A 13,023-nucleotide genomic window follows, 5' to 3' on the forward strand; every position below is an offset into this window, starting at 1 on the left:
ATGAAGCTCAATGAAGGCCACAATCATGACTTTTTGCAAAATCAAACTAGAGTAATTTACATGAACTCTTAAAAAGCACATGGCATATCCTTGTCAAACACACGACGCCTTGACATTAATGTGTGATATGTATCCAAAATGTATGGTTGGACATACACCTAACAAGCACGTTAGATAATTCAAATTTATTATACAATTATACATAAATTATTTTATTATCTTCATTGTCAGGCAAAAATTGAAAAGCTACATTAAAATAACAGTAGATTTTTTTGTGATTAAGTAATTTATTTTCATTCAACTTTTATTTTCATTCAAAATGTAGATTCATTTTCCTGCATTAAGCAATATTTTTCTTTTGACTATTTACTAATTCGTGTCATCATATCTCTTTTAAAACTTGTGAAAATTATTTTGTGGTTAAGTTCTTTATTCACAAGGAAAAAAAATAATCCATATATATATAGTTTCTATGTTCACAAATTTTGATAAGACGAATTCCTAATTCCGGAGAATAGCCTCTTCATTCTTTTTGGAATTCTAACAATCCATTTCCAGGTGGCAAACCCGGTCTCACTCACATGAAGGAAGTAAAGGCTCATGATTGCCAACTATTTTTGCTCTTGTGATACACTCAATAAGAAGGTTTTCCAACACCATCCAAAATATGTCGAATAAATAAAATAGTGAATCATAATGCTGGACTAGAATCAAGAAATGATTATATATAGCACAAACAATATATATATAGTACATAATACAAATAAAAAGAGAAACACAAGCAATTAGGAAATGGAAAATAATAAAACCCAAATTCAGCCAAAAACAAACCAAATTCAACCAACACAATTTACAATAAAACCAGAGAAAAAAAATAAAAAAAACCCATGCGTTAATCCTAAAAATGTTTGAGAAGTTGGGATTGAATAAAGCCCTAAAAATGTTAGAGAAAGAGAGATTGAAGAAACCCCTAAAATTTTTGAGAAAGAGAGATTGAAAAAAGCCTTAAGAGAAAGAGGGATTGCAGATTACCTGAAGAATGAATGTGCGTTCAGATCCTTAGAGGGTAGAGAGAGGGTTGAAGATATAGCTCTGTCTTGGTCTGGGTCGGAATAGTTTGAGATGGTTTCTCTCTCAACTCTCTGACTTCAACCTCGTAGAAATAAAGGAAGAAAGAAACTGATTAGAGCCTTAGTCTAGGTCGAATTTGTCAGGCAGTAGGGAAATTTGAGTAGGAACCTTTGGGTTGAGTAGAAACGAGTGTAAACTACTCCGTTGAAGCTCAATTTCTCCGGTGGGCGTGGTGGGTTCAGAGGTTGCGCTAGAGAGCAAATACAGATAAAAGCCGCTAGGGTTCGTCTAAATGAAAAGGGAATTAAATTTTTTTTTTTCCACGCGGGCTTTGACTGATTATCAACTTTGGCGCGAGAGTGGGAAATTATGTGGGTGGGAAAATGAGGTGCTTATTTCAAGTGATATTTTACCCTATTTTATCCCGCGAAACTGTGTGGCAAAGGTGAAATTTTAGCCTCCTTCATTAATGAGGCGCTTACATGCCGTTAAAATTAACTTTCATTAACGAGGCGCTTACACCCCTTTAAAGTTGACCTTTATTAACGAGACGCTTATATCCCGTTAAAGTTGACAACTGCCTCGTTAATATATTAACGAGCACCTTTAACACCCGTGAAAGCAATATTTTACGAGGATTCTATTCCTGACCCGTAAAAGCGTGAAACAATTACAAGGAACCCTTTCTGAACCTCGTCAAATGCAGTTTTTACGAGGCAAAATAAATAAGCCTCGTAAATGCTAGTCGTAAAAACACACTTTTCTTATAGTGACATTTTTTCATAACACATGCAACAACAGTGTCTAATGTACGTTCTTTTACGAAGTATGTAAAAAATTTCCATGACACATGCAACAATGCCGTTAGTGTCTGATTTAGGTTAATAATCCACGGAAATAATGGCTTTTGGAGGAAAGAAAGTCATTGGAAGCCTAGTGCTTGCGGTTAGGACGTCCCAAGTGAACTCAATGGCACTAATGTTACTCGATGCCAAATGCTGATAGTTCAGCCTGAATTCTCAACTCAGTTCATGGTACTGGCTGAGGAGTACCAACGATGCTCATATGTCAAAGAGATTGGAAAAGAACGAAAAAAGGGGTTCCAATACGAACTTTAGGGCCAAGGTGGGGGTGTCAAGGGAGGTTCACAGCTAGTCGCAGTTTTGGCTGATGACAAAGAAGTAGTGGGTTCGTTTGAACTTTGAACTATTGATTTGCAAGATTCGATGGAGTTCGAGCTTCAGGAAACGAGTCAGAAATATTTGTCAGATGAGCAATCCAAACTTCGCACGGCTTCGACTAAATCCGTATGCTCAGAAATGGCATTCAAGCCCTGCTTCATAGGACATGCATGCAACGACACCGGTAGTGCCTGATTTAGGCTCTTTTATAAAATATTTAACGACCTTTTCACAATACATGCAATAACGCGGGTCGCGTTTGATTTAGGTTCTCTTATAAAATATGTAACAACATTTCATAAAACATGCGACAACGTTGATAGTGTTTGATTTAGGTTCTTTTACAAAATATGTAACTATTAATTTTTTTTTTTTTTATAAAACATGTAACAACATCGGTAGTTTCTATGACTTCCACTTGTCGATCCCTTTGTATACTTTTTTCGTTCTAGATGGAAATGAGTTTTGCTTTATGATTGTGTGTGTATATATATATATATTCCTTTCAATTCGTTGATTTCTTTTTGTTTATTGAATTCTATTCTTCATTTTATGGAATAGATGTGAGAAATAAAAAAGTTGGGAGAATTTCTTCAGAAATGGATTTATCCAGCTGCCCCCAACTCCTACGGGTAGATCCAGTGAAGTCTTAACAAACAAGCAAAACAATTCATACAAGATCTAGTTTTGGATCTTTATGAAGTTTTTTTGTATATTCCATTTTATTGGTAAGTTTCAAAATGTTTAGAATTTTGTTCACCATTTTTTTTATAAAATAAATTCTATTTTCTTTTATAGATCTGTTGAAATGAGATTCTGTATGATCCAGATGACACTCTTTCCTACAAAGAGAAACAATGAACCTTGATAACACTGGTGTAGTGCCTGCCAAGAGCTCTTCGACGTTCAAGTTAGTCACCGGAACTCTGAAATAATAACAAGATTTAATATATTAATTATCTCATCCCATTCAAATCAATTATTTACCTTCTTAAAGGAGATAGTAATTAACTGTCGTTGCATTTGGAAACCGGAGAGATTTTTGATGATTCCACTTAGATTTTGGGGAGGATAATTCCCTTACCCTTATCTTATTTCTAATTTGAATTTGAGTTGCTCATTATCTACATTCAAACTGCCTATTATTTTTATTCTTATCAAGATTCATGTTGGTTAGATTACAAAGATGGGTTGAGCAAATTAGAACTTCGACCTCCTCTGATGGGAGAGGTCAGCAATCAGCATAGATGTTAAATACATACAAGAGTTAAAAATGGCTAGAAGATCAGAAGCAAGTTAGAAAATGTTTTTCTAGCTAATATATAAAAAAAACTTAACCCAATTAATCTGGAAAAAAAGAAAAAGAAAAAGAGTGTGCTTAAAATTCAAAAAGATTTCAAAAATAGGATATGTTATTTTTAATTACCATTTAAAAACTTCCGCTATTAAAATTTTGTTCTTAAAATTTTCATTATATTATATAAATATCATATATTTGATTCCGTTTGTATTAGTCAAACAAAAAAACCAGAGCTTGTTTCCCCTTCTTTTACTGATTAAAACACACCTTGTCTAAAAAATTATTATTATTTTGCATATATATATATGTGCGATCGCGTGAATACTAATAAATGTATATTTTTTTGATAGGTAAGATTTTATAAGAAAGCATTCCAATGGTGAATGCATCCTGCAAAAATACATGGTATCAAGCCACATGGTTCCGATGCGGCCCGATTCTCCAGCAGAACAACAAACCAGCTAACATCCAACGGAAACTGTATAACCAAGGACTATGCACACCATGCCTGGGTGTCCCGTATTAGAAAGGGTTTGGATGGAGTGAAAAAACGACGACAATCGTTGACTACCGTACCCCCAATCTATTTGGTATATGCCTAGGTGCCCCGTGAATTGTTTTCCGTACCCCTAATCTATTTGGTATAAAGCTCTCATAAGCTAGATGCTAGGGCATCAAGCTCTCACCCACCCCCTCGTAGGGCACCAACCTCCATACCGTTCGACGCCGACAACTGAACATGAATTGATCAACGTGTTCCGTATTAAAAGGAATCCGGACCGAGTGAAACCCTTTTCAAAATTTTTATAAACATATTCAAAGATTCTGTATATACTTCTACTACATGAAAGCGGGGACAGTTGCTTATACCTATGAAGGTGGATGAGTTTCCTTGCAATCGAAGGCAGGTTATCCTACACCTCACTTGGTCGAATCTCCTTTGTTTTGATTACGCAATAATTATATACCCACTGGGTGGGAGCTCTAACTGTAATTATATAAGAGCCCACTAAGTCCACTAGAAATTATTTAAAAGCCCGGATCTCTAACCAAGAGCTTAGGCAGTATTTATTTAAAATGCCCACTTAGTGGGTTCACTAACCAAGAGCTTAGTCACTATTTATTTAAAAGCCCACTAAGTGGGTTCTCTAACCAAGAGCTTAGGCAGTATTTATTTAAAATGCCACTTAGTGGGTTCACTAACCAAGAGCTTAGGCAATATTTATTTAAAAGCCCACTAAATGTGTTCACTAATCAAGAGCTTAGGCAATATTTATTTAAAAGCCCTTTGTTTACCCGCATTAATAATTTATTAACTATTCGTGTTCCACGTCCGACATCAGCCGACCTAACGTGCCTGCCAAACTCATTTTATTTTATTCTTTTAAAAACAGGGAATCTCTTGTTGGGAGTCAAACTAGGCTCTCTCAATTCTGTGATTTATTGGACATTGTGCTAAAAAAAAAAAAAAAAAATTTATTGGACATTTATCATTACATTAAAATCACACTTAATAATAATAATAATAAAAAAAATACATTTTCATTACCTACATTTTTCAACTTAATTCTCTTAAATCTTGTTTTCACTATATTTATTTTTTAATTCAATGCTCACAAATTTTTTACTCATCATAATTATTTTTCAATTCAATGCTTTTAATTTGATAAATAATTTAATATTAACTTAGTTATTAGTAATTTTTTATTAATAAAATAAATAAATATATAAAATTATTTAAAATACAAACAGCCTTAAACTTGAGCGTGCTGCTCTACTTATTGTTCCGAAATAAATTTTTTTTATAGATATTAGCCATACGTTCCCTATGGTAACTGGGTTTCATGAACTAGTCAACAAACAATACTACTGGCTGCAAGATACACTGGTCAAAGTTTCATGATTACCTTATCCCAGTTTACCGGTAACTATTCAATGATGAAAAATTAATCACATCGGAAGCGTTTTCGCGGCTGAATCCACTTTGAATTTGATAAATGCATTGCTTGTGAAATATGTGTTCGCGTATGTCCTATAGATTTACCTGTTGTTGATTGGAAATTGGAAATTGGAGACGGATATTCGAAAGAAATGATTGCTGAATAACAGTATTGATTTCGGTACTTGTATATTTTATCGATGAATGAAGAATATGATCGTCACGAATTGAATTATTATCAATTTGCATTGGGTCGTGTACCAATATCAGTAATTGACGATTGCGTGGTTGGAACAATTTGAAATTTGCCTCGAATAAAAAATGACTAAGGCCCTATTTGGTTTTTGTTGTGTAGTGTTCTGTGTTGTTCTCTGCAGTGCTACAGTAGCCCATTTTCAGAACACATGTTGTTTGGTCTGCCTAGTGGAACACTTTCAGAACAAATCCAATATTTGGCCCAAAAGCTAAAACAACAATTTGGTGTTTTATGTTGTTCCAGGCCCATCTTTTTTACTGTAGCGGAGACAATGATAAATTTTTATTAGGGCAAATCATTTCAGCCTCCCAATCGCCTCCGTATTCTCGTTCTCAACTCTGGAACTTACTCTGTGCAACTGCAAACACAAAATCTATAAGGATCAGAAGTTCAAAACCCACCTCAATCTGTATTCTCGTTCTCAACTCTGGAACTTGCCCCCCCCCCCCCCCCCTCTCTCTCTCTCTCTGTGCAACTGTAAACTACAAAATCTACAAGAATCAGAAGTTCAAAATCTTCAGATCTGTTAAGTTGAAAACCCATATCATATCGGCATATCATTTCAGATTGTTCAAAAAATCAAAACCCATATCTTTCAGCTTCCATCGCCCGCTGTTTCAGTTCTGGTTTGCCGTTCGCAAGCTTTGTAATTCTTGTTTGTATGGGTTTTGATTTTGTGTATGGTTTTTGTTTTGGATTGTGTGTATGGGTTTTGTTTTAATTTTTTTTTCAGATTGTGTGTATGGGTCCGTTATTCTAGTTCTGGTTCGCTGTTCGCAAGCTTGTTTTGTTTTAGATTGTAAGTATGGGTTTTGTTTTAATTTTTTTTAGGGCAAATCATTTCAGCCTCCCAAACGCCTCCATCTCAGTTCTCTCTTTCTCTCTCCAACTGTAAATGTATGGGTTTTGTTTTAATTTTTTTTAGGGCAAATCATTTCAGCCTCCCAAACCTTCCACCTCTATTCTCTTTGTCTCTCTCTCTACAACTGCAAATGTATGGGTTTTGTTTTAATTTTTTTTAGGGCAAATCATTTCAGCCTCCCAAACGCCTCCATCTCTATTCTCTCTTTGCAACTGCTAACCTATGTGTAAGGGTTTTGTTTTAATTTTTTTTCTAAATTAACTAACCAAGCTCTGTAATTCTTGTATTGCAAACTAATCTAGTTAATTTATTTTAATCATCACAAAAAAAAATAATAATAATAATTTTTATTCTAAAATTCTCAATTAAAATTTTCATTCGAAACATATTTTGTTCTTATTTCAGAACACCACACTATAAAATACTTATTCTGTTCTAAGATAGAACATTACACTACACTACACAATACTTCTCAAACGAGCCCTAAACACCTCCATTGATTCAAGAGCAATTCCCAATTACTAAGGATAAATTTTGATCTATTCTAATACGTTTTTTGTTTGATCAATAACTAAAAATCCAAACTATTGATTAGTTTACTACACCCGATATACAAAGAGCGGTGATATACTATCGAAAGAAGAGAGAACAGAAAAGATGGAGAAGAGAGATAAATGTGTCCGGAAAAAATAAAAATAAAAAGTTAAAAAAAGAGAAAGAGAGAGAGTCGTATAATAAATATGTGTATGTGAATATATATATATATATATATATATATATATATATAGATGGAGAGAGAGATAACCAAAGAGAGAGATAATGGAATTTTTGTTTTATTCCAACACCCACACCACACTGTATACATGAATGCCCACATATATAGGCGCTGTAATTGGCTTCCTAAAGAAGCCACAATTGAAATCTTCCTCTGTAAGCTTTGCATGGTGATGTCATGGATGACATACATTTATTGTGGGCCCCACTTCCATTATACATAACACTCCCCCTTGGGGTCCACAATATTACATTAAGAATATGCCTCGTTAAAACCTTGTTAAGGAAAACCCAATGGGACAAAACCCTAGCGAAGGAAAAAAAGTACAGTATTCTTATGTATCTGAAAATGGTATTGCATAGAGTAAAACTGCCTCATTAAAACCTTGCCAGGAAAACCCAGTGGGACAAAACCTGGACGAAAGAAAAAGAGTACAGCATGTCAACACTTCTTTGATCAATTGTTCCCCCTCATTAAATCAACCCTGAAGATCCTTTAGTTGACGCATTCCAGTGTTGTGCACCATCTTCTTGAATGTTGTTGTTGGAAGCGTTTTAGTGAATAGATCTGCTAGATTTTCACATGAACGTATCTTCTGAATATCAATATCACCCTTTTTCTGGAGTTCATGTGCATAAAAGAATTTTGGTGAGATGTGTTTGGTCCTATCACTTTTAATATACCCTTCTTTCATTTGTGCAATGCATGCCGCATTATTTCATATAATACTATTGGGCTTTCTTTTATTAATGAGAGACCACATGTTGTTCAAATATGTTGGATCATTGATCTCAACCAAAAGCATTCCCTGCTTGCTTCATGAATTGCGAGTATCTCAGAATGATTTGAAGAAGTTGCAATCATTCTCTGTTTCATTGATCACCATGATATAGCAGTGCCGCCACAAGTAAACATATATCCTGTTTGTGAATAAGCTTTATGTGGGTTAGAAAGATAACCGGCATCTGCATATCCAACTAATGGAGACTTTGGTGCCTTCGAATAAAACAAGCCTATATCAGTTGTGCCACGAAGATATCGCAGTATGTGTTTGATTTCATTCCAATGTTTGTGAGTTGGTGCAGAACTGTACCGTGCTAATAAATTGACTAAAAAAATTATATCAGGTCTTGTGCAATTTGCAAGATACAAAAGAGCACCAATCGCACTGAGATAGGGCACTTCAGGACCAAGGAGTTCTTCATCATCTTCTCAAGGACGAAAATGATCTTTCTTGATGTCAAGTGATCGGACAACCATTGGGCAGCTCAATGGATAGGCTTTATCCATATGAAAACGTTTCAGAATCTTTTCTGTATATGTTAATTGATGGATGAGAATACCATTCGAAAAATGTTCAACCTGTAGCCCAAGGCAGAATTTTGTCTTTCCGAGATCTTTCATTTCAAATTCTTTCTTTAAATAATTGGCTGTCTTTTCGATCTCGTCCAATGTTCCCACAAGGTTCAGATCATCAACATATACTGCAACAATAACAAAACCAGATTCTGATTTGTTAATAAAAATGCATGGACAAATATGACTGTTCACATACCCTTCTTTGAGTAAGTAATCGCTAAGGCAATTATATCACATTCGTCTAGATTGCTTCAATCCATATAAGAATCGTTATAATTTTATTGAGTGCATATTACGTGGTTTTGTTTCAGGCATTTTAAATCCTTCTGGGATTTTCATATAAATATCACTATCTAGTGATCCATATAAATATGTTGTAACCACGTCCATTAGATGCATATGCAATCTTTCTGTGACTGCCAAGTGTATTATGAATCTAAAAGTAGTTGCATCAATCACAGGGGAGTATGTTTCCTCAGAATCAATACCAGGTCTTTGTGAGAAACCTTGAGCTACAAGTCGGGCTTTGTATCTCACGATTTCATTTTTCTCATTACGCTTTCGAACAAATGCCCATTTGTACCCAACAGGATTAACGCTATCAAGTGTTTGGACTACTGGTCCAAATACTTCACATTTAACTAATGAATTTAGCTCTATTTGTATTGTTTCTTTCTATTTTGGCCAATCATTTCTTCGTCGACATTCTTCGACGTTTTGAGGTTCCAGATCCTCATTTTCAATATCAAGAGCAACGAGATATGAGAATATGTTGTCGACAACAATTTCATTTCTATTCCATCTCGTTTCATAATTTAATGAGATTTCATCATTTTCAGGTACCTTTGCCTTATCAAGGACATGTGCCTCATCAAGGGCCATATCATCATTTGTTGCTTTTGCCTCATCAATATTTATGATTTCATCATTTTTAGGTACCTGAGACTCATTAAGAGCCTCTGCTTTATCAAAAGCTATTATCTCAGATTGATCAATAATATCTGTTACTCTTTTTGTGGCCTCTTCAGGAGTGCCAGCTTTTCTTTGTGATTTCCTCTTACGAGGAATAATATCTTTTGCACCGACTGGTCTACCACGCTTCAAGCGTGTTTTAGATGCATTTGCTGCATTACTGACAGAAGGTTCCTCAGGGACAACAATTTGTGTTGGCACATTTGCAACTGGTATATGTGATTTTATCACTTTCTTTGTATCAGTAAATGTATCAGGTAATTGATTTGCAACATTTTGCAAGTGAATAATCCTCTGAACTTCTCGTTCACATTTGTTTGTACGAGGATCAAAATGAGACAATTCCAGGGCATTCCAAGTAAGATCACGTTGTTGATGTGCCTTTTCTCCCCTTAATGGTGGGAAAACAGTCTCATCAAAATGACAGTCAGCAAATTGTGCTTTAAAGACATCACTTGTCAGGGGTTCAAGATATCTAATAATAGATGAAGAATCAAAATCAACATAAATTCCAAATCAACGTTGAGAACCCATTTTAGTGCGTTGGAGTGGTGCAATTGGAACATATATAGCACAACCAAAAACTCGTATGTGGGAGATATTTGGTTGTTGACCAAAAACAAGTTGCAATGGTGAGTACTTATGATAAGCAGTTGGTCATATACAAACTAATGATGTAGCATGCAATATGGCATGACCCTAGGCAGAAATAGGTAATTTTGTCCGCATAAGCAAAGAACGACCAATTAGCTGAAGTCTTTTAATAAAAGATTCAGCCATACCATTTTGAGTATGAGTGTGTGCAACAGAATGTTCAACATTAATTCTAACTGACATGCAATAATCATCAAAAGCTTGAGAAGAAAATTCAACAGCATTATCAAGACGGATTGTCTTAATTGGGTAATCAAGAAAGTGTGCCCGTAATTTGATGATTTGAGCAAGAAGTTTAGCAAATGCAACATTACGAGTAGAAAGTAGACAAACATGTGACCATCGTGTTGATGCATCAATTAAGACCATAAAATAACGAAATGGTCCAGAGGGTGGATGAATTGGCCCACATATATCCCCATGAATTCGTTGTAAAAATGGAGGAGACTCAACAATGACTTTTGAAGGGGATGGTCTGATAATCAACTTACCTTGTGAGCAAGCGGTGCATAGATGATTATTTGGTAAGATGATTTTTTGATCCTTTAGTGGGTGACCATGCGAATTTTCAATAATTTGACGCATCATTGTACTCCCTAGGTGACCAAGTTGATCATGCCAAAGTATAAAAAGTTTTGGGTCACAAGATTTTTATGGATCATAAAAAGTTTTGACTCAATTGTTCTAATGGTTGTATAGTATAACCCAGAAGAGAAAACAGGGAGTTTTTCTAATATCAGTTTCTTGCCTGAGGTAATGGAAGTAATGTAGAGGTATTCCACATTTCTTTCATTTGCAGTCTTAATATAATACCCATTAGGACGCAAATCTTTAAAACTCAACAGATTTCTCCGAGATCTTATAGAATATAAGGCATCATCGATTTGTAATCTTGTTCCATGTGATAAAATGATGTTAGCTCGTCCGGAGCCTTCAATAAAGTCGGTGGGACCTGATATGGTACTGACACTGGCATATGTCAGAGTTAGGTGAGAAAAATATTTTTGATCTCGAAGATTTGTATGTGTTGTTCCATTATCTGCAAGACATATATCTTCACCATTTATTTTGGGACTAGTCAGATCCATTCCTATTCATGCAAATTTCTTTATCAGAAAAGAAACTTTTATAACAAAGGAAACTTTGATACAAACTAAAAAATAAAAATTTTAATACAAGGAAAATAGAAACATAGTAGATAGAATATGAAAAAAAACATAAGATTAACTGGTGTGGACATTTCCATCACCAATAAGGAAGTCTATCCTTCCATCACGATCATCAAAAAAATCTAATACATCCAGATTGGTGATGTTAACTGGCTCATCATGATTAATGAAATTCATTTCCAGATTTATGGTGTCAACTGACTCATCATGATCAAGGAAATTCATTTCATTTTGTTTTCCCTTTTCTTTCATTAAGGCTTGGTAAAGATCAGCCAGATGCTTTGGTGTACGACAAATACTTTGCCAATGCCCTGTCATGCCACACCGATAACAAGTATTATCATGAGCCTTGAAAGGTTGAGCCACATCATTCCCTTTTACTTGTCTCATTTCATTATAATCTTTCCTTTGAGGATATAGTGTGGATCTCTGATTGCGAAAATGTGAGAATTGATATCCTTCATGATAATAAGAATGATTTCTACCACGACCATATTCATTATTGTGGTAGTTATTTTTAGCACGACTATATTCATTTCTACCACCACGACCACGTCCACGTCCGTGTCTACAACCACGGGATGAGGCAACATATGTTTCAGGGATCGGTGTCGATCCAGTTAGACGAGACTGGTGGTTTCTCAACAAAAGCTTATTATTTTGCTCTGCCACAAGCAAACATGATATCAGCTCTGAATATTTTTTAAATCTACGCTCTCAATATTGTTGTTGCAAGAGTACATTCGAGGCGTGAAATATGGTGAATGTTTTTTCTAGCAAAAATTCATCAGTAACAGTATCACCACATAATTTTAATGTAGAGCTGATTTTGAATAGAGCAGAGTTATATTCAGTCAGAATTTTAAAATCTTGCAACCTCAGTTGCAGCCAATCAGCCCTGGCCTTTGGGAGGATGACTGTTTTTTGATGATCATATATTTCTTTCAAATTATTCCACAAACAAAGTGGATCTCTTTCAGTGAGGTATTCAGTTTTCAGTTCCTCACTAATATGGCGCCGGAGAAAAATTATGACCTTTGCTTTATCTTGCAATGATGCCTCATTGTCTTCTTTAATTGTGTCACCAACGCCCATGGCATCCAAATGGATCTGAGCATTCAGAATTCAAGATAAATAATTTTTGCTAGAAATATTCAGGGTCACGAATTTCAGCTTTGACAAATTTGACATTTTCAGAATAACTAGATGTGACAACAATATAAAAATATAATTTAGCATATAAATAAAATGGAATTAAAATGAAATAATAATATAATATAAATTATTTAAATAACAATAATAGTCAATCTTGTCATTATAAATAAATTATTAAATAATAAAGGCGGTAAAACCAGCCATAAAATATTAAATAATAAAAGTGATAAGACCGACTATAATTAGTAAATTATTAAATAATAAAGGTGGTAGAACCGACCATAGTGTAAGTATATATATCATTTAAGTGAACAACTTTATTTTACTAAC

General features: G+C 34.7%; 1 protein-coding gene across 1 annotated transcript; it reads right to left on the minus strand.

Moving 5' to 3' along the window:
- Positions 1-11,592: 11,592 nt before the first annotated feature.
- LOC132301600 (uncharacterized) lies at positions 11,593-12,633 on the minus strand. Its single transcript, XM_059798841.1, has 2 exons — positions 12,342-12,633; positions 11,593-12,203 (listed from the first exon to the last, which is right to left on the minus strand). The coding sequence occupies exons 1-2, from the start codon at positions 12,631-12,633 to the stop codon at positions 11,593-11,595; spliced, it is 903 nt and encodes a 300-aa protein (XP_059654824.1).
- Positions 12,634-13,023: the final 390 nt, after the last annotated feature.

This window comes from Cornus florida, unplaced genomic scaffold, assembly GCF_030987335.1.
Source record: "Cornus florida cultivar Cherokee Brave unplaced genomic scaffold, ASM3098733v1 CherokeeBrave_3.0.0_Hap2_Chr03, whole genome shotgun sequence".
Classification (NCBI taxonomy): Eukaryota; Viridiplantae; Streptophyta; class Magnoliopsida; order Cornales; family Cornaceae; genus Cornus; species Cornus florida.